The 20,192-nt window shown below is 47.3% G+C and overlaps 1 protein-coding gene across 6 annotated transcripts in view; it reads left to right on the plus strand.

Moving 5' to 3' along the window:
• msi2a (musashi RNA-binding protein 2a) overlaps nt 1-20,192 on the plus strand; it is a 316,548-nt gene that overhangs the window by 251,524 nt on the left and 44,832 nt on the right. For all 6 annotated transcript variants that reach the window (XM_072658303.1, XM_072658304.1, XM_072658309.1 and 3 more), the window contains exons 9-10: nt 7,283-7,397; nt 16,429-16,503. In XM_072658303.1, the coding sequence (XP_072514404.1) occupies nt 7,283-7,397; nt 16,429-16,503 (190 nt within the window). The remainder of the gene's footprint in view (nt 1-7,282; nt 7,398-16,428; nt 16,504-20,192) is intronic.

Here is a 20,192-nt window from a genome sequence, read left to right on the forward strand (position 1 = left end):
AGAGTTCTGAATGGGTGGGCTAATTGGCAGAACCAAAAATTCGACAAATTAAAAGAAACACTGTGCAGCTGCATTAAAGAGCCCTGAGTAAGAACCAGGGCTTAACATAGCCGACACTCATCCGTCCAAATATTCCACCATCAGCTCCTCAGCTTATCCCAGGCCCAGGCAGGTGTACCAGCAGGGCTGGGTGGGCGGTTTGCGGCCCGGGCGCAGTTTAAGCGGCCACATATTGGTTTTAGTGAAGCGCTGGGAGCTAACGTCCTTAAACATGTCATTTGTGATACTCCTCAGTAGAAAACGATGGCCGCCTCGGGGAGGAATTTGTTTCCCCTCGTAGTCAATTTTTCAGTCCGCTCCCCCGACATGGCCCACCAATTACAGGAGCAGGAGGAGGCAGCGTTTCCGCCGGGCCGCGCTGCCAGGACTCGCTCTACATGGTGTGGGGTGTTTTTTTATTATTATAATATATTTTTTTAATTATTTATTTCGTGAGATTTGTGAGATTTCCAGCAGCTCAGCGCCGGCGCTGTGAGTCACCGGCTTGGAGGGGCCGTTTGGGGCCGTTCGGGGCCCGCGTGTGAGATTTACAGTGATATATATTTTCATTTTTCCAGATCTAGCGCCGTCCTTCACTTCGGGAGAGCGTGCCAGCCCGTTTTAGCGCGTGTATTGGGAGAGATTCGGCTGCCTGGCGAGGAGCTCCTGTACAGTTTTGGATGATTTGTGGTGTGAGCGAACGTGGGGTGTGATCTCACACACATACACACCTATGAGCACACACACACAGAGACACACACACACACAGACACACACACAGAGACACAGTCACACAGCCTCTGTCAGTCAGCGGCAGATTGAAGGATACATCAGATAAGTGAAAGCAGCTCCGAACTGCACAATAATAATTCCTCCCTGGTTGGCGGGGTTGTACACACGCTGCGCCGGAGCAGATAATGTATTCGGAGCCGACTGTGCTGAGCTGATGTGTGCTAATAATGCCGCCTACCTCTTTTCCATAGGTTTCATTTAATTCCATTCAGCAGAAGCTCCTTTATGCCTGGAATTATGTGCTTTCTCCTTTGAGAGCCGAGTCATTGTGTGCTCAGTGCGCTGCTATGTAATTGCACATACGTACAATGCAGCCCTGCGTGTGTGTGTGAGTGTGTGTGTGTGGGATGTTATCTTTTGGCAGAAATGCCTGGCAGGGTGTTTGCCTTCCTGCATTAAGTGGGATGAAACTGACATACTGTAGAACACGACGACGTCCAGCAACAAAGACTCCGAGTGTTACACTCACTAACACTGACGTCTGTCCATCTCTCACGCTCGCTCGCTCGCTCTCTCATGCTCTCGCGCTTTCTCTCTACCCAACTCTATATTTCCTTATCTCTACATTTCTCCCCCCCCCACATTTCTCTTGCTCTCTCACTCTCTTTATATTCTCCCTCTCTGTTTCTCTCTCTCTCTCTCTCTCTCTCTCTCTCTCTCTCTCTGTATCCAACACACGTTCTTTCTCTTTCTCTCTCTACTCCTCTCTTGCTTTCCCTCAACCCAACCCTCTATTCCCTCATCTCTTTACCTCTCTCTCTCTCTATCCCCCCATTCTCTTGCTCTCGCGCTCTCTATCCAACCCTACATTCCTCCTTTAGCTTTCGCATCCCCTCTCTCTCTCTCTCTCTCTCTCTCTCTCTCTCTTTCTCTCACTTTTCTCACTCTCTGTTTATTTCTCTCTCTCTCTCTCTTTAGGCAACCCTATAGTTTCTTACTCTGTTCATCTCTTTCTCACTCTCGCGCTTTCTCTCTATCTCTCTACTTCTCCTGCTCTTTCGCTATATCTCTCTCTCTCTCGTTGCCTGGGCGCTATCTCGCTCTCACCCTCTCTCTTTTTATCCAACCCTATATTTTCCCTGCTCTCGCGCGCTTTCTTTCTCGCTTGCTTTCTCCCTCTCCCTCCCTCCCTCTCTCTCTCTCTCTCTCTCTCTCTCTCTACCTCTCTCAATGTCTTCTTTGATGTCTGTCTCTCTCTTTATCCAACCCTATATTTTGTATCTCTCTCTCTCTCTCCCACTCTCGCGCTTTGTCTCTCTCTCTTCCTTCCCCTCCCTCCCTCTCTCTCTCTCTCTCTCTCTACCTCTCTCAATGTCTTCTTTGATGTCTGTCTCTCTCTTTATCCAACCCTATATTGTGTATCTCTCTCTGTCTCTCTCTCTCCCACTCTCGCGCTTTGTCTCTCTCTCTTCCTTCCCCTCTCTCTCTCTCTCTCTCTCTGTGTTGGCACTCCGGCTGTTCCTGACTGGTAATAGTGATAACACATGTTGGAACTTTGCTGTGAGGATTTGACTGCATTCAGCCCCTGGAGCATCAGTAAGGTCAGAGGTCAGGTACACTGGATGTGGTACACTGTGTGTGTACACTGTACACTTTGGTTCTGCTGCTCCTCAGCTCCATGCTGGGGGGCTTTACACCCCTCTGTCCGGCTCTGCCCGCTGGCTGACTGCAAACACTGGACTTACTGGTTTATTTCTCAGATGTTGGAGACTGCCTCACCAGACGGTCTCACACACACACATACACACACTCTGCCCCGACTCGCTGCCCGTCCACAGACTCATTTGTAACCCCTCACCACAGGAATTACTACCCTGCCTGAGACTGACGCACCCTCTTGTGTGTGTATGGTGGATGGGCATTGGCTCACGACCTGACAGCAGCTGGGTGGCACACTGGGACGCTGCAGGATGGTTATTGACTGCAGTGCCCTGCTGGCCTAATACACAGCCCTGTTTCCCACCCCTAGTAAGTGTATGGAGAAGTGCACTCTGCCGAGGGCATGAATTACCCTGATCGATCTGAGGAGAACAAATCTGGACTTAAAGACCAGACCCATCAAAATGTCCCGTTTGCCGCAGCACCTGACCACCCACTCGGGGTAAAAGCATCCACCCAGGCTACCTGAGGTCAGCAGCCACACACACTCACACACACACACACTGTTTTTTTTACACAATGTCAGGACGTGGTATCACACACATATCCCATTTGTATGATACGGTATCTGGACAAAAGTATTGGGACACCGGCTCATTCGTTGTTTCTTCTGAAATCAGGGGGATTTTTAAAAAAAGGGGAAAAAAGGGTTGGCGCTGCTTTTGTTGGGGTAACTATATTCTCTACTGGCAAGGCTCGAGCATTACTGTGAGGATTTGATTGCATTCAGTGCAACAAGTTAGTGAGGTCAGGATGTTGGATGATGACCACCCCACTTCAAAGTACAGGATGGTACTTTTTTTAGTACCACCCTAAAAGTACAGGATGGAGCACCAGCCATTATTACAGAGAACACAGCTAGTTCCACTGCTCCACAGCTCAATGCTGGGGGGCTTTAGACCCCTCTGTTTAGCCCACGCCTGGCATTAGGCAGCATGGTGCCAGTAGGTTGATGTTTATCTGCTCCCGGTCCTACCGAGTCCTGGTGGTATATGAAAACACACACACACACACACACAGAGTGCTTTCAGAGCTGCTGGAAAAAATCACAGCACTCTGTGAATGCCTGTCGTCCTGAAGAGAGAGAGAAAGCGCTGGAGGCTTAAATGGAAAAGATTTGAAAGATGCCCAGGAGGCATACCTTCTCAAAAAGTGCTGTGTGTGTGTGTGTGTGTGTGTGTGTGTGTGGCCTGAGTTGCCTCCTGTGGAGCAGAAGCTTGGTAGATGAAGCTGTGTGTGGATTGGCAGAGATATGATTACAGTAAGAGTGAGAGACCCCTCTGTCTCTACATCTCAGCTCTTTCTCCTCCGCTGCTCCTCCAACACCCCTCCACTCAGCTCCTCCACTTCTCTTCTGCACCTCAGCTTCTCCTCTGCTCCTCCACTTCCACTCTGCTCCTCCACTTCTCCTCTGCTCCTCCACTTCCACTCTGCTCCTCCACTTCCACTCTGCTCCTCCACTTCCCCTCTGCTCCTCCACTTCTCTTCTGCTCCTCCACTTCTCCTCTGCTCCTCCACTTCTCCTCTCAGCTCCTCCACTTCCCCTCTGCTCCTCCACTTCTCCTCTCAGCTCCTCCACTTCTCTTCTGCTCCTCCACTTCTCCTCAGCTCCTCCACTTCTCCTCTGCTCCTCCACTTCCCCTCTGCTCCTCCACTTCTCCTCTCTGCTCCTCCACTTCTCCTCTGCTCCTCCGCTTCTCCTCTCAGCTCCTCCACTTCTCCTCTGCTCCTCCACTTCCACTCTGCTCCTCCACTTCTCCTCTGCTCCTCCACTTCTCCTCTGCTCCTCCACTTCCACTCTGCTCCTCCACTTCCCCTCTGCTCCTCCACTTCTCCTCTCAGCTCCTCCACTTCCCCTCTGCTCCTCCACTTCTCCTCTCAGCTCCTCCACTTCTCTTCTGCTCCTCCACTTCTCCTCAGCTCCTCCACTTCTCCTCTGCTCCTCCACTTCCCCTCTGCTCCTCCACTTCTCCTCTCAGCTCCTCCACTTCTCCTCTGCTCCTCCACTTCCCCTCTGCTCCTCCACTTCTCCTCTGCTCCTCCACTTCCCCTCTGCTCCTCCACTTCTCCTCTGCTCCTCCACTTCCCCTCTGCTCCTCCACTTCTCCTCTCAGCTCCTCCACTTCTCTTCTGCTCCTCCACTTCTCCTCTGCTCCTCCACTTCTCCTCTCAGCTCCTCCACTTCCCCTCTGCTCCTCCACTTCTCCTCTCAGCTCCTCCACTTCTCCTCTGCTCCTCCACTTCCCCTCTGCTCCTCCACTTCTCCTCTGCTCCTCCACTTCCCCTCTGCTCCTCCACTTCTCCTCTGCTCCTCCACTTCCCCTCTGCACCTTCTTGGCCCAGCTCCTCCGTTACTCCTCCTCTCAGCTCCTCCGTTACTCCTCCTCTCAGCTTCTCCTTCACTCCTCCGCTCAGCTCCCGCCTAAAAATATTTCCCTGATTGTCGGAGAGAACGCTGAGTGGTGTGATGAGTGTCAGCAGGAGAGCTGTGTGTGTGTGAGTGAGTGTGTGTGTGTGCGTGAGTGAGTGTGTGTGTGTGCGTGAGTGAGTGTGTGTGTGTGTGTGTGTGTGTGTCTCCCTCCAACTACTGTCTGGGCTGTAGTGAACAGAGTTTGTCAGACATTCGAGCAGAGAAGAGACAACACGTGAATTACAATAGGAGGAGAGAGGGAGAGAGTGAGGGAGAGAGAGAGAGAAGGAGAGGAAGAGAGAGATCAGGGTAAAGAAAACAGGAAGAAATAGAGAGATAGAGGGAAAGGGTCGAGAGAGATAAAGTAAAAGATAGCTAGAAAGTGAGAGAGAGCAAACGAGAGAGCAACAGAGAGAGGGAATGAGCGAGCGGGTAAAATGAAGAGACAGAGAGAAATAGAGAGGGAAAGATGGAGACGGAGAGAGAGAGAGAGGGAGAGCGAGGGAGAGAAACAGTGCAGGCAGCAGCAGACAGATACACAGATGGACAGGCCCGGGGCAGCAGGCTGACGAGCCGATCACCGCGCGGCCGAGCCCAGCCGAGCGGCGCTGCAGCAGACAGATTCAGCAGAGTGCGAATACAAGCTCGGCCTAGCAAAGAGCACGCTCCTGTCAGGAGCCCTCACACACACACACACATATTCTCTCATATACACAAACACTCTTAAACACACACAGACACACACACACACACTCCCCTGGTTGTCAGAAGAGAGTGTTATTTCTGCTCTGATCCCCCTCCCACACAGGTCCTGCTCTGTTTACCCCAGCTGCTCCACTCCACAGGATGGATGAGACTTCTGCACACACACGTGTGTGTGAGTGTGTGTGTGTGTGTGTGTGTGATTCATTTTGTCTTCCCTGTGCTGCTTTGTTCATTGGAAGACATGTTTTAACACACACACACACACACACACACACACTCAGACTCACACACACAGAAGGAGAGAGAGAGAGCTGAAGGGTAAAGGTGCCCTCCTCCTGCTACCCCCTCAAACCCTGTGCTAGCTATCTACTGACGGGCCACTCACAGCTTCAGCCCAAATTCACACACACACACACACACACACACACACACACAGATCAAGACTGTCAGTCAGAGACAGTTGGGGGGGAGTGCAAGTGTCTGACCTGAATAGAAAGAGAGAGAGAGAAATACCCCTCTTGCCCACCCTTTGGCATTAAGCAGCATGGTGCCAATAGGCTCGTATTGATCTGCTCCAGAGAGTCCTATTCTATTGGCAGTTCTTCTCTACAGGGACTGGACAAACTTTGTGTGTGTGTCAGCAATGAGTGACACTCTGAATGCATTCATTAGAAGGGGTGTCCACAAACTTTTGAACATAACGTGGATCTCCTGGATCAGGGATGTGCAGAGTGTGTAGACTGATGCTTTAGCAGCACTGTAACGTCCTGTAGTCCAGTAAAGCTTCTTCAGCTGAGAGAGAGAGAGAGAGAGAGAGAGTGAGAGAGAGAGAGAGACTGGGAAAGAGAGAGTGAGAGAGAGACTGGGAGGGAGGGAGGGAGAGAGAGTGAGAGAGAGAGAGAGAGAGAGAGAGAGAGAGAGGGAGGGAGGGAGAGAGAGAGAGAGAGACTGGGAGAGAGAGAGTGAGAGAGAGACTGGGAGGGCGGGAGGGAGAGAGAGTGAGAGAGAGAGAGAGAGAGAGAGAGAGTGAGAGTGAGAGAGAGACTGGGAGGGAGGGAGGGAGTGAGAGAGAGAGAGACTGGGAGGGAGAGAGAGAGAGAGACGGGGGAGAGAGAGAGAGGGACTTGAGGAGAGAGAGTGAGAAAGAGACTTAGGGAGAGAGAGAAAGAGAGAGACATGGGGAGAGAGAGACTCAGAGAGAGAGAGAGTCAGAGAGAAAGAGAGACATGGGGAGAGAGACAGAAAGAGAGACTGAGGGAGAGAGAGAGAGACTGAGGGAGAGACTTAGGGAGAGAGAGAGAGACTGAGGGAGAGAGAGACTGAGGGGCAACACAGATATTCCTGGTTGGTTTTGGGGCTCCGAGGGGTCCAAGTGGACTAAAGCACTGCTGCCGTGATCCGAAGATCACTGGCTTGAACCCCGGGTCATGTTCCACCAGGACACTTTTTACCTCAACCAATCACCAGCTTCCACCTGTCTGACTTTCTTTTCTTCCCTCCTTCCTCCCAAACCACCACCAGTTTGGTACCGACCGGTGGCCCCTGGGGGCCGGCTCTGCCCCTTCACACCAAACCCACTCTGACTCACTTTTTTCTCACTCTGTTTTTTAGCTAAACCGTCCTGCCGACGTCTGTCTGTACCTCTGCTAAGTTGCTCTTCTCTGACTGTGTCTGCAGGTAGAGTGTAAGAAGGCCCAGCCGAAGGAGGTGATGTTCCCTCCTGGGACGCGGGGACGGGCCAGGGGTCTCCCCTACACCATGGACGCCTTCATGCTGGGGATGGGCATGCTGAGTGAGTACAGGACCACTTACACTGGCACATATTCTTACAGTAACCTGTACAGTGTGTAAACAGGGTTATTGTCCAGATCATGTTTAGGGGTTTTATTACTGATGGGTGTGATGATGTCATATGTGGGATTTAAGAAACACTCAGAGGAGAACGGGTGGTCTTTTTTTTTTCCTCTGCTCTGAAGCTCGAAGTAAAGCACCAGTCTCACAGCCTCCATCATTTCAGCACTTAAATAGCTAGCTAGCTGCTTTTCACGGTCCCGCTGCTTTGTGCTGTAGTGAGCGAATGGCTAGACTCCTTCCTCCCTACATGTGTATCAAGTAAAAGCCACCACCTAGTGTCCCAAAGTAGCAACAGTTTGAGGTTAAAGCCTTGATTTCTGCTGAAAAAAACTCAAATGTAGATAATTAGTAAATTAATACGTAAAGAAATGAGTTTAATTCTGCAACTTGCTCATTAATATCACCCAGCCTGTAATTAATGGACTATATAAGCTATGTAAGGAACTCCTCTTGGATATTCCACAGTGAAAAGTGGACCAACTGTTAGCATAGTCTCTTGCCCAGCAGCAGCGGAGACCACCTGCTGACGTTCAGCTGGTAGCATGTAGCTGCCTGGCTGTAATGTGTGTAGATGTAAATAAATAAATGATGTAATGGTTTGCATTTGGACGTAGTTTGTGTAGAAACTGAAACAGCACGGCTCCACTTCCCACCAAAAAGGAGCAGAAGAGAAGGTTTGTAGTCGGACAGCGAAAGGGACTAGGGATAGGCCCCGCCCCTCTCTCGCAACCCACTCCCTGCCACTCCGCCTAAACATACTGTCCACCCATCAGGGGTGGGAAAATGACTGCTTAAGTGAAAGTATGAGTACTGTGTCAAAATCTTACTCAAGTAAAAGTGGAAGCATGGAGTAAAAATATACTTGGATGAAAGTCAGGAAGTATCTTCACGGTTTTTAAACCGATAAAGGAAAGGTTTGTGATGGTGTGTGATTTGTATTTTTAATTGTGTTATTTGAAAAAGTAAAAATTTAATAACATTTATGGATGAAATTTAGGATGTTTAATTAAAATCACATCAAACATTTTAAGTAAATGAAAGTGCAGTAGGATTAGTTCTGTAAGCTCATCGTCCAAAACGATATTAAACGGAACAGTTTGACGATAAAAACAAATGAACATGATTGATCACCGCCACCAGGTTCTGTAGATCGGCCTAGAAAGGCTTGATATCTGACGTGTGCATCTTTGGTTTAGAACAGGAGATGCTAGGCTAATGTTGCTAACAAACACTGCACTCAGACTGTCACCAATCACATCTTCATAAAAATACATGCCCAAAACATCTCTAAACCCACTCAAAGCACTTCCAGATCTCCATCATTTCTGCACAGACAAATCAGTGTGGTTCAGAACAGGGTGTGACTTACTTTCGTCTAGAAAAGTAAAATAAATAAAAAACCTGCTTCAATTTTAGCTGAAATGTTTGATATATATTTGCCATTTTACCAAAAATAAATAAATAAAACACTTTTAAACAGCTTTTTTTTATGTATTTGCGAAGAATGAGAAGTAATTTGGGTGCATATTTGCAGAGATGGTGACAGTCTAAGTGAATCCAATTGCTTGTTAGCAACGTTAGCCTAGCATCTCCCTTTGTAATCGTAATAAGCAAATTTATTACATGTTAATTAGTTTATTGCACGTATTACACGCCCAAAAAACACCCGTGATTAATTAAGAGAATTAGTACCGGCCTGTTGTGCGTTTCGAGCTGTGCAAGCCCACAATGCAATAAAACAGAAAGGGAGGAGCCACAGCATCTCGCAGAGAACTTGCAGTGACGTATGTTGGCATAGCAACGCTTCATCACTATCACTATACTTGTCAGCATTAGCGGGTAGTGCTCGATTAGGACGCCCGCAGTGCTCACCACCACCTTGTGCAACCATTGTGCATGTGACATGTAAGGTGTCTGCTGATTGGCTGCGTGACACTCCAGGCCCTTTCACCCATTGGCTGCCCTCGGACTGGGGTCACCTCATATGGAAGCGAGCCCAGCGAGGCGGGCCGGCCGCCTCTGGCCTCACGCCCGCCGGAGTGCCGTCTGCATTACCGGCGCAAATGAAGAGGAAAATTGGGGTAATGTTCTATTAGGGGTTCAGCGGTCCATCTGCCTGACCTCTGCTCTGGCTAATGACAGCGCCGCAGAATCTCGGGAGCCGCTAGCAGCTCCGGAGCCACGGCCGAGGCTTCCACTTCATCATCCTCGTCCCTACCGCACACACACACACACACACACACACACTCTTATACACATATATACATACACACACACAGAAACCCACAACTGCATCCCCAAGATGTACACCCACACCCGAGTGCACTCAGCAGCCACCCAGATGAGGTGACCCTAAAACGAACGAGGCTGGATTAATATCCTCCAGACGGAGCAGCAGTATGTAAATGGCAAGTCTGGTCAGATTGAACTTTTAACAAGCCGCGTGAACTTTTCAGAAGTTCTTATGGATCAACGCTCAGCTGTGGAAGAGCGAGAGCAAGAGCGAGCGAGAGAGAGAGAGAGAGAGGGAGTCTGTGGAGTGCTCATGTGAAAATATTAACTCCAGACTTATCCACTCGCTCTTATCTAAATGAAATTGGAAAACGCAGGACAGCGCGACATAACTTAGTATAATTTGCAATTGAAAAAAAAGAAAGAAAAAGAAGAGGGGGGTGCAGAGGGGTTGGGGGTGCAGGGGTGGGGGGGGTGGGGGGGTGCAGCCGAAGATCAGGGCTCATTATTTAAGGAACTGTAGGTTTCCTTCCACGCCTGATCTCATTAAAACTCCCTCCCCAGCTCCTTTGTTTACCACTCTTAATCGAGCCATTTATCTTTATTGTGTTGTGCCGCATGTATGTTTGCTGAAATTAATACACATTTGAGCTGGTGCAGAGTGAGGGTGTACCAGATGGATAATTGATTTTAAAGTGAATCAGAACTGTTGAGCCATAAAATAGGTGCATTAGCATGCATATTAATAACGCGAGGAAGAGGAGGGCCAGACAGCAGCAACAGCAGCAGCCAATGACTGTGACAGGATTTATTTACCCGCCATGCACCAGGGGAAGGGGCTGCGGAGGGTGGGGGGTGGGGGATGTATGTAAGGGAAGGGGGGATTACAATGTGTTTTTGACATCCCGTCTCCTTCGCCTTTCTTTTACTGTCTCTCATGTCTACCTGAATGTCTCTCTCTCTCTCTCTCTCTCTCTCTCTCCCTCCTTCGCGCTAATGAGAATCTACCTTCTCTGCTAGTTCTGAGACACTTTCACAATCAACAGCCTGTAGATTAGAAACACCTTAGAAACACTTTATTAGAAACACCTACTTTCCAGTCACTGGCCACTTTATTAGAAACACCTACCTGAAATGTATAGTCACTGGTCACTTTATTAGAAACACCTACCCTAACTGTACACTTACTGGCCACTTTATTAGAAACACCTACTTTCCAGTCACTGGCCACTTTATTAGACACATTTACCTCAATGGCCACTTTATTAGAAACACCTACCTGAAATGTATACTCACTGGCCACTTTATTAGAAACACCTACCCTAACTGTACACTTACTGGCCACTTTATTAGAAACACCTACTTTCCAGTCACTGGCCACTTTATTAGACACATTTACCTCACTGGCCACTTTATTAGAAACACCTACCTGAAACGGATACTCACTGGCCACTTTATTAGAAAACACCTGCCTTATAGTCCACTACATAGGTGTACAGTAAAAGACTCTTGCCCAGCTGTTTCTGCCCTCCTCTACCTCATTCATCACTGGTCAGTTTCTGACCACAGAGTCGCTGTTGAACAGGATATCGAGACTTAGTACTCTGTGTGTGTGTGTGTATGGTGCTGGTGTGTGAGTGTACCAGGAGCAGTAGTGTTACTGGAGTTTTACACTGGTTAAGGGTGGGTCCACCGCCCACCCAAAAATATCTGGACAACAGCAGCTCTGTGGTCAGACAGTCTGACCACTGAGGATGACGAACACCAACTGCGCTCCAACAGATGAGCTACAGTCTCTAACTGTACACCAGCAAGGTGGAGCTATAAGGAAGGGGTTTCTAATAAAGTGGCCAGTGAATCTAAGAAAAAGCTCGGAGTTTCCTCCATTCCATCTCTCTCTCTCTCTCTCTCTCTCTCTCTCTCTCTCTCTCTCTCTCTCTCTCTCTCTCTCTCTAGCTCCCATCCTCCGCACACACCCCCACTGAGCAGCTCCTCCCAGCCGGCTCTGGGATTAAATTGAACTTTGTCATGGGCAACAAACTGCAGTGTGATATTCGCTCGCTAGACGAACATGTCAGCTCAGCTTGTCTGCCCCGAGATTGGACGAGTCACTCCGTAACCGAGGGTCGACCAGTCTGCCCTTTCTGCTAATGCTGTTGCTAAAACTCTCTTCCGCTGACCCGAGACCCGCTTCGCCATTTATTCTGTAATGATTGCGGCCCGGCTTTGATTAGAGGAGACCGATCCAGAAAGGGCAGCTCCGCAGCTGAGGGTTTAAACGTGCAGGACAGGCTCTCCGCCCCCTAACCCCTCTGAGGCCTATTAGCACTGATCTGCCCTGGCTTATGCAGATAGCGTTGTCTTAGCAGGTTAGCACAGCCGCACCCGCAGCCATCATCATCATCATCATCATCATCATCATCATCATCGGCGCTGCTGCTCTTTGGGGGCGACGCACTTTAGCCAGCGCCACGCGCCAAAATGCCAGCGTACGTAGCCCGAGGGAGAGAAGTATGGATATGCTCAGCAGCCTCTGACTAGCCGGGGTCGCGGCGGAGTCCAGGGTTTCACAGTGACGTGCCGTTAGAGCGAGGGTTTTCAGTGTGGGGGGAAACCATGAAGGCAAAAATAACCGAAAACAGCCTTTATGAAAATGTATGAATTTATTTCTGGTGTCAAATAATACTAATATTTATTTACTTATAATAATTTTATATTTCTGGCTTCATGTAAATGAAGGCACTCGGAAACATTCAGTTTCTGGCTTTGAGAAACAGAAGAAGACCAGAGGCAGAAGTAAACAAACAGCGAAAATGAGCATCAGCGTGAGGAACGGTATTACTGTGTTTGCTATATTATTTATTGTAATTACATACCTGCATAAGTAATTACTAGGGTTGTAAGAGTATGACAAATTTAAATGAACTGCAACAGATAGTAACATATTGCTGAACCATAATGTATCATAGTGATTATTGGATCATAAAATGTGATTACAGACTTTGTGTTGTACTGTTTTGCATCATAACACATCAGATTTTCCTGTAATTTGTGTTGTATTATATCGTAAGAGATCATGTGCAGTAACGTAACGCTTATATCGTAATGTGCTGTATTGCACTGGAACGTATTTTGTGCAATCATGTATTGTCTTGAAGCTTATTGGGTTGTTGCTTATTGTGGATAATGTAGTGGGTAATACAGTGGATACTGTAATGGATAATGTAGTGGATCATACAGTGGATGAGATTGTGGATAATACAGTAGATAATGTATTGGATAATACAGTGGATAATATATTGGATAATACAGTAGATAATGTAGGGGACAATACAGTAGATAATGTAATGGATAAGACAGTGGATAATGTATTGGATAATGCAGTAGATAATGTAGGGGACAATACAGTAGATAATGTAGTGGATAATGTAATGAATAATGTAGTGGATAATGCAGTAGATAATGTAGTGGATCATACAGTGAATAATGTAGTGGATAATGTAGTGGATAATACAGTAGATAATGTAGTGGATAATGTAGTGGATAAAATGGTGGATAATGTAATGGATAAAGTAACTAATCATTTTTTGAGTAATACAGTAGATAATACAGTGGATAATGTAGTGAATTATACAGTGGATAATGTAGTGGATAAAGTAATTAATAATTTAGTGGGTAATACAGTAGATAATGTAGTGGATAAGACAGTAGATAATGTAGTGAATTATACAGTGAAAATGTAGTGGATAAGACAGTTGATAATGTAGTGGATGAGACAGTGGATAATGTAGTGAATAAGACAGTGGATAATGTAGTGGATGAGACAGTGGATAATGTAGTGGATGAGACAGTGGATAATGTAGTGGATAAGACAGTTGATAATGTAGTGAATAAGACAGTGGATAATGTAGTGGATAAGACAGTAGATAATGTAGTGGATGAGACAGTGGATAATGTAGTGGATGAGACAGTGGATAATGTAGTGGATGAGACAGTAGATAATGTAGTGAATAAGACAGTGGATAATGTAGTGAATTATACAGTGGATAATGTAGTGGATAAGACAGTTGATAATGTAGTGGATAAGACAGTGGATAATGTAGTGGATAAGACAGTTGATAATGTAGTGGATAAGACAGTTGATAATGTAGTGGATAAGACAGTGGATAATGTAGTGAATAAGACAGTGGATAATGTAGTGGATAAGACAGTGGATAATGTAGTGGATAAGACAGTGGATAATGTAGTAAGTAAGACAGTAGATAATGTAGTGGATGAGACAGTGGATAATGTAGTGAGTAAGACAGTGGATAATGTAGTGGATAAGACAGTGGATAATGTAGTGGATGAGACAGTGGATAATGTAGTGAATAAGACAGTGGATAATGTAGTGGATAAGACAGTAGATAATGTAGTGGATGAGACAGTGGATAATGTAGTGAATAAGACAGTGGATAATGTAGTGGATAAGACAGTGGATAATGTAGTGGATGAGACAGTGGATAATGTAGTGAATAAGACAGTGGATAATGTAGTGGATGAGACAGTGGATAATGTAGTGGATGAGACAGTGGATAATGTAGTGGATAAGACAGTGGATAATGTAGTGGATAAGACAGTGGATAATGTAGTGAATAAGACAGTGGATAATGTAGTGGATGAGACAGTGGATAATGTAGTGAATAAGACAGTAGATAATGTAGTGGATGAGACAGTGGATAATGTAGTGGATGAGACAGTGGATAATGTAGTGAATAAGACAGTGGATAATGTAGTGGATAAGACAGTGGATAATGTAGTGAATAAGACAGTGGATAATGTAGTGGATGAGACAGTGGATAATGTAGTGGATGAGACAGTGGATAATGTAGTGAATAAGACAGTAGATAATGTAGTGGATAAGACAGTGGATAATGTAGTGGATAAGACAGTGGATAATGTAGTGGATAAGACAGTGGATAATGTAGTGGATAAGACAGTAGATAATGTAGTGGATAAGACAGTGGATAATGTAGTGGATAAGACAGTGGATAATGTAGTGGATAAGACAGTAGATAATGTAGTGGATAAGACAGTGGATAATGTAGTGGATGAGACAGTGGATAATGTAGTGAATAAGACAGTGGATAATGTAGTGGATAAGACAGTGGATAATGTAGTGGATAAGACAGTAGATAATGTAGTGGATAAGACAGTGGATAATGTAGTGGATAAGACAGTGGATAATGTAGTGGATAAGACAGTAGATAATGTAGTGGATAAGACAGTGGATAATGTAGTGGATAATGTAGTGGATAAGACAGTGGATAATGTAGTGGATAATGTAGTGAGTAATACAGTAGATGCTACAGTGGATACTTTTCGAGTAAAGTGTGTTTATTGTACATATAGCAAACAAAACAGATTCATATCCTACAAGAATAATTACAGGATTTTCCAGGGCTGGCTGATTGATAACAGCCCTGATAGCCAATTTTAGCAGTTTGCGCTCGCGTGGTTCTGACCGCTGCTTGGCCCGACCCTTTTCCGTGCTGTGTGTGGAGGATCTCTCCATTACCGTACGAGCAATTTATCTCTCTTTTTTTCTGTGTGAATACCAAGTGTGTGTGTGTGTGTGTTTTGTGTGAGTGGCTCTATGAATATGAATGCCTGCCACTGTACATATTCGAACCGTCAGCGCGCCCGCGCGTGTTTATGAAGAGCTGTGTTTTTTACGGGCCCGTCTGCCAGATTTTATTTACCACACTTCCTCCGTGCTCGCTCGCTCGCTCAGCACTCACTTGGCTTGTGTGCTTCTTCAAGCGCTGCAGTTTTTTCTCCACCTCCTTTTGGACAACAGAAAATCAATAAAGCATGTAAATAAAATATAATAATAATATATATATAGAACCCAGGCCCAGAATAACTTACTTGCCACAGTATCAACAAAAACAGTCTCTCTCTCTCTCTCTCTCTCTCTCTCTCTCGCGCAGCACCAGTGAGGGAGAGCAGATGGTGGAGAAATTCCCTCCTGACGCATTCTGATTTAAGCTCTCTGTGTTCACTTACAAACACACCCTTCTAACACTGCCATCCATTCAGAGGAGCTGAAGCTCTTAACAGTGTAGCTGTCTGAGCCAGTACTGATCTCTCCCTCCCTCTGCCTATGGCTCTCTCTCTCTCTCTCTCTCTCTCTCTCTCTCTCTCTCTCTCCCTTTCTGAATCTCTGTCTCTCTGAGAGTCTGTTCACTCCTGGCTTTAACAGCGTTCAGATTTCACTTGTCTTCATGAAAAGCCAGCTTACACCCCCATAACCCACCGTGATCGGATACCAGGTGATCAGATCACTTCGGAGGTGATCAGAGACGGATCTCGTCACCATTTCTGAACTCAGACCTAATCGGAATGTGTTTCCTGTGATCGGATTCAGCCAGGAATCATTAATTACTGTAACTCTTTACTCTCTCCCTCATCTCCCTCACTTACTCGCTCGCCCTCCCACCCCCCCTTCCCTTTCTCTCTCTCTCTCTCTCTCGTTCTCTAACTCTCCTCCATCTCTCTGTTCTCTGTTGATTAGCCACCCCAGAATAGCAGGCAATCGATCAGTAGTGGTAAGAATAGCTCATGCTGGGTGTTTTAACCCCCACCCCCCCGTCATCTCCCACCTGCTCCCCCTCCCACCCCTGCAGGCCTGTGGTTTGTGGGTCAGGACGGTCATCTAAGCTCTGTTTTTCTCCCTCTGTCTGTCTCCCTCCCAGGTTACCCGAACATCGTCGCGACATACGGCCGTGGATACACTGGATTTGCCCCCAGCTACAGCTACCAGTTCCCTGGTAAGTACGCGGCGAGTGGCCGGCTAGGGTCACGCTAGTGCAAAAGAATGCGAACCTGCCCGTTAGTTTGGACACACCTATGAGTAACAGGGGCTTCTCTAGCGAATAGGGAAGGCTATCAGAAACCTCAGGCTGTAAGAACCGTCAAGGACCAAACTGTGATGTTCTAGACGTCAGGGTCTAGGCAGGTCGCGTGGGGTGTTCCCGTGGTCCAAGAAAGGAAGCGCCTGTAAACCCACAACAGGGTCACTGATGCCCATGGAAGTCCCTGTTGTGGACCTTACAGGACGTTGTGATGCCAGAGACTGCAGGACATCTTCAGAGGTCTTGTGGAATCCATACCTCGACGGGTCAGAGCAGTTGCGACGGCACATAGGGGGGCCTACTCAATATTAGGCAGGTGGTTTTATTGTAATGGCTGGTCGGTATATAAAACGCATGTCACCATACTCTCATTCAGTCTAATTGATCAGCAAGCAATATTACAAGGAAGGTTGATTCTCTCGCTCTCAGGTGATTCAGGTGTTTTTGTAGAGCAGGTAGATCGCTCTACAAAAACCTCTGCTGGACACTGGCCCTCCAAGCCCTGACCTGACGACCCCTGCTCAACACACTGGTGGCCTTTTATTGTTTTGACCACAGTCGGGACGGACCAGGCCGGCTGTGTGTTTTGACTTGGGGCGTGTATGTATATGTGTGTGTGTGTGGAATGAAGGTGGGAGCAGTGGGGGAGATTTTGGGGGCAGATACACACCCGTCCTCTCCGCCTGTTGATTTCAGGCTTTATTTAAGCCCTTTCTACACACGCCTGTTTGCTGCTCCAGACATCAGTGGCCCAGCTGATAAGCTGGAATGGGAAATGTCTGACAGCAGCTCACATCTCCGTAATGGGTTTCTTGCGCTTGTGTGTGAATGTGTGTGTGTGTGTGTGTGTGTGAAGGATGGATGTGAGGATTTTGATTGATACTGGTCTTACCTTCCCACGTTCAGGCTTAATGATTTATAGAGGCTGCTAGAGCTTGGAAGGCATACCAATAAGGCTGCTGTTGGAGGTAAGGCTGTAGACTCTTGGGTGGGCGATCAGACGACAGGTTATAGTTATCGTGATGCGTTTTGTAACGATACGGTTTTCGGAGTGTACGATGGGTCTGGACGGTTCTGCTAGAACCCGTAGCCTGGTGTTAACCTGGTTTACTGGCCAGATAATTACTGCAGCTATGAGCAGATCCATGCTCCATTGTAAACCTCACAGAAATCTCATTAGTCCAGCTTTTTCACAACTGATTTACTTTTAAAAACATATATTGTGAATTTTGTTTGTTTGAATTATGATAATAATGTGATGTGAATGATGTTCACTGTGTGTTGTGATAATGCTGGCTGGCTGGATTGTCCATGTGGCCCACCTTTGCTCATCCTTCGGCAGTTTCACACTCAGATAAAGAGTTCGGAGCTACCCTCCTCAGACGCAGGGTAAATATTTCGCTGTGTGCTTCAGTCTTTCAGTGAAGGGCTTCAAATGGTGACAAACTCTACTAGAGTCCGTCAACGCAAAAAGTCCTTTACGTGCAGTTTAGCTTGCCAAGCAATTAGAGCCTCGTTGTTCTCCGAGCATCTGTCTGTCTGAGCGGCTGAGAGGGGCTAATTGGCAACTCTTTCAGCGCAGCGTGGACTAAAGAAGCCATGAAAGGCAAAAATCCTCGCGCAGCGTATCGATCTTTCCCTCCCAGCCGTTTAAAAACCAGAGCAAAATGTGGAATTTTATATACAAGTGGGTAACGGGGGGAGGGAGAGCCTGAGGAGGTGTGTGTGTGTCTGTCTGTCTGAGTCTGAAGGGAAAATAAAGCAGTGTAAATTGGAAGGCACTAGAGAAAGTGCTGGTGTGACTAAGCCAGCCGAGTGTGTGTGTGTGTGTATGTGTGTGTGTGTGTAGTTGTGTGTGTGTGTGTGTGTAAGTGTGTGTGTTGAAGCAGGACTGGCAGGTTTGAGGTTAACTGTAGTGTAACATTAGACTGTGGTTAACATCCTTAACGTCGACTCAACAAGCGTGAGCTTCACTAGGTTTAACGCCGGCGAGGCCAGAAAACACTGCATGACTGGAGTTCGCATCCTAGCCGAGCTGAGCTCTACAATATATGGACAAAAGTATTGGGACACCTGCTTTTGTTGGAGTAACCTACTGTCTACTGTCCAGGGAAGAAGGCTTTTTAGTAGATTTTGGAGGAGCATTGCTGTGAGGATTTGATTGCAATTCAGCGGCAAGAATACTGGATATTAGATCGCCACCCCACCTCATCCAAAGTATCATTCCAGAGAACACAGTTCTTCCACTGCTCCACAGCTCAGTGCTGGGGGGCTTTATACCCCTCTATAGCCCATGGCTGGCATTAGGCAGCATGGTGCCAGGAGGTTCATATTTGTTCATATATCTGCTCCGGAGAGTCCTACTCTATTGGCCGTACTTCTCTACAGTAGCTTAAAGAAGCAGAATACATTAATTAGAAGGGGTGTCCACAAACATTTGGACATATAGTGTTTGCTTGTAGAGTTTATAGGTCTCCATCCGATGAAGGAGATGTGGGAGACTCCGGGAATGTTGGCAAGATTGGCATGAGATTTCCAGCACGGGGGGTGGGGGGGGTTACGTCGGTAATGTCAGCAAGCGCTAACACGAGTCGGGTAGCCCAACCCTCTGTCCTGTTATTAACGCCACGCAGCGAGCCCCCAGCAGCCCCCAGCAGCCCTCTGCGGTTCGCTCGGCTGCTTTTAAGCGCCTGTTAGGACTCCATTAGGCCCGCGCGCCATCCTCGTTCTGTTTGCCTCTAAACAGTCTGAGGAGATGAAAGTGTCGTCCTCTGGGGAAACCTGCTCTCTGCTTTTTATTGTACAACTACAGCTGCTCTTTCTCTCCCTTTCTGTTTACACACATCAGCCATAACATTAAAACCACGTCTCTAACATTATGTAGGTCCCGCTTGTGACGCTAGAACAGCTCTGAGGCTCCACAAGACTCTGAAGGTGGCGTCATGTGCTCTAATGTTAGCAGCAGATCCTTTAAGGTCTGAAAGGTGTGAGGTGGGGCCTTCATGGGCATCAGTGAGCCTTGGTTGCCCTTCCTTTGGGGGACTGTAGGTAGGGACTGACCACTGCATACCAGAAACACCCCACAAGACCTGCCTGATGTTTTGGAGATGTTCTGACCCAGTCCGTCGTCTAGAACATCTCAGTGTGGTTCTTCTCCAAGTGGCTCAGATTCTTACGCTCGTCCATTTTTCCTGCTTCAGCACCTCCATCACCTTCAAGGCCTGACCGTTCACTTGCTGCCTAGTATGCAGATCCCACCCCTTGACCAGAGCCACTGGAACCAGATCCTCAGTGTTATCCACTTCACCGTTTCATTTTGAGAAGGTTTTGGCATAAATTGCTAGAAGAAGCGGTTTGACCTTGTTGAAAGAGACGTTATCTGGTACCGGCGGTCCGGCCCAGGCCGTTCTCAGAGAGGTCTGAGGACAGCATGATGGTGATTTTTGGTGTTTTAGCAGAATTTCCATTTTCCCACCTCCTACATCTGTTCTGTATATGTCTCAGGTGTCTTCTGTAAGGTTAAGACAGACAGAGAGCTCGCGTTTAGCTCCCGGTCAGTGGACTAGCTCCCCCCCGAACACTGCTGGTGGTGTGTTAGCTTCAGT

The sequence above is a fragment of the Salminus brasiliensis genome, chromosome 16, assembly GCF_030463535.1.
Source record: "Salminus brasiliensis chromosome 16, fSalBra1.hap2, whole genome shotgun sequence".
NCBI lineage: Eukaryota > Metazoa > Chordata > Actinopteri > Characiformes > Bryconidae > Salminus > Salminus brasiliensis.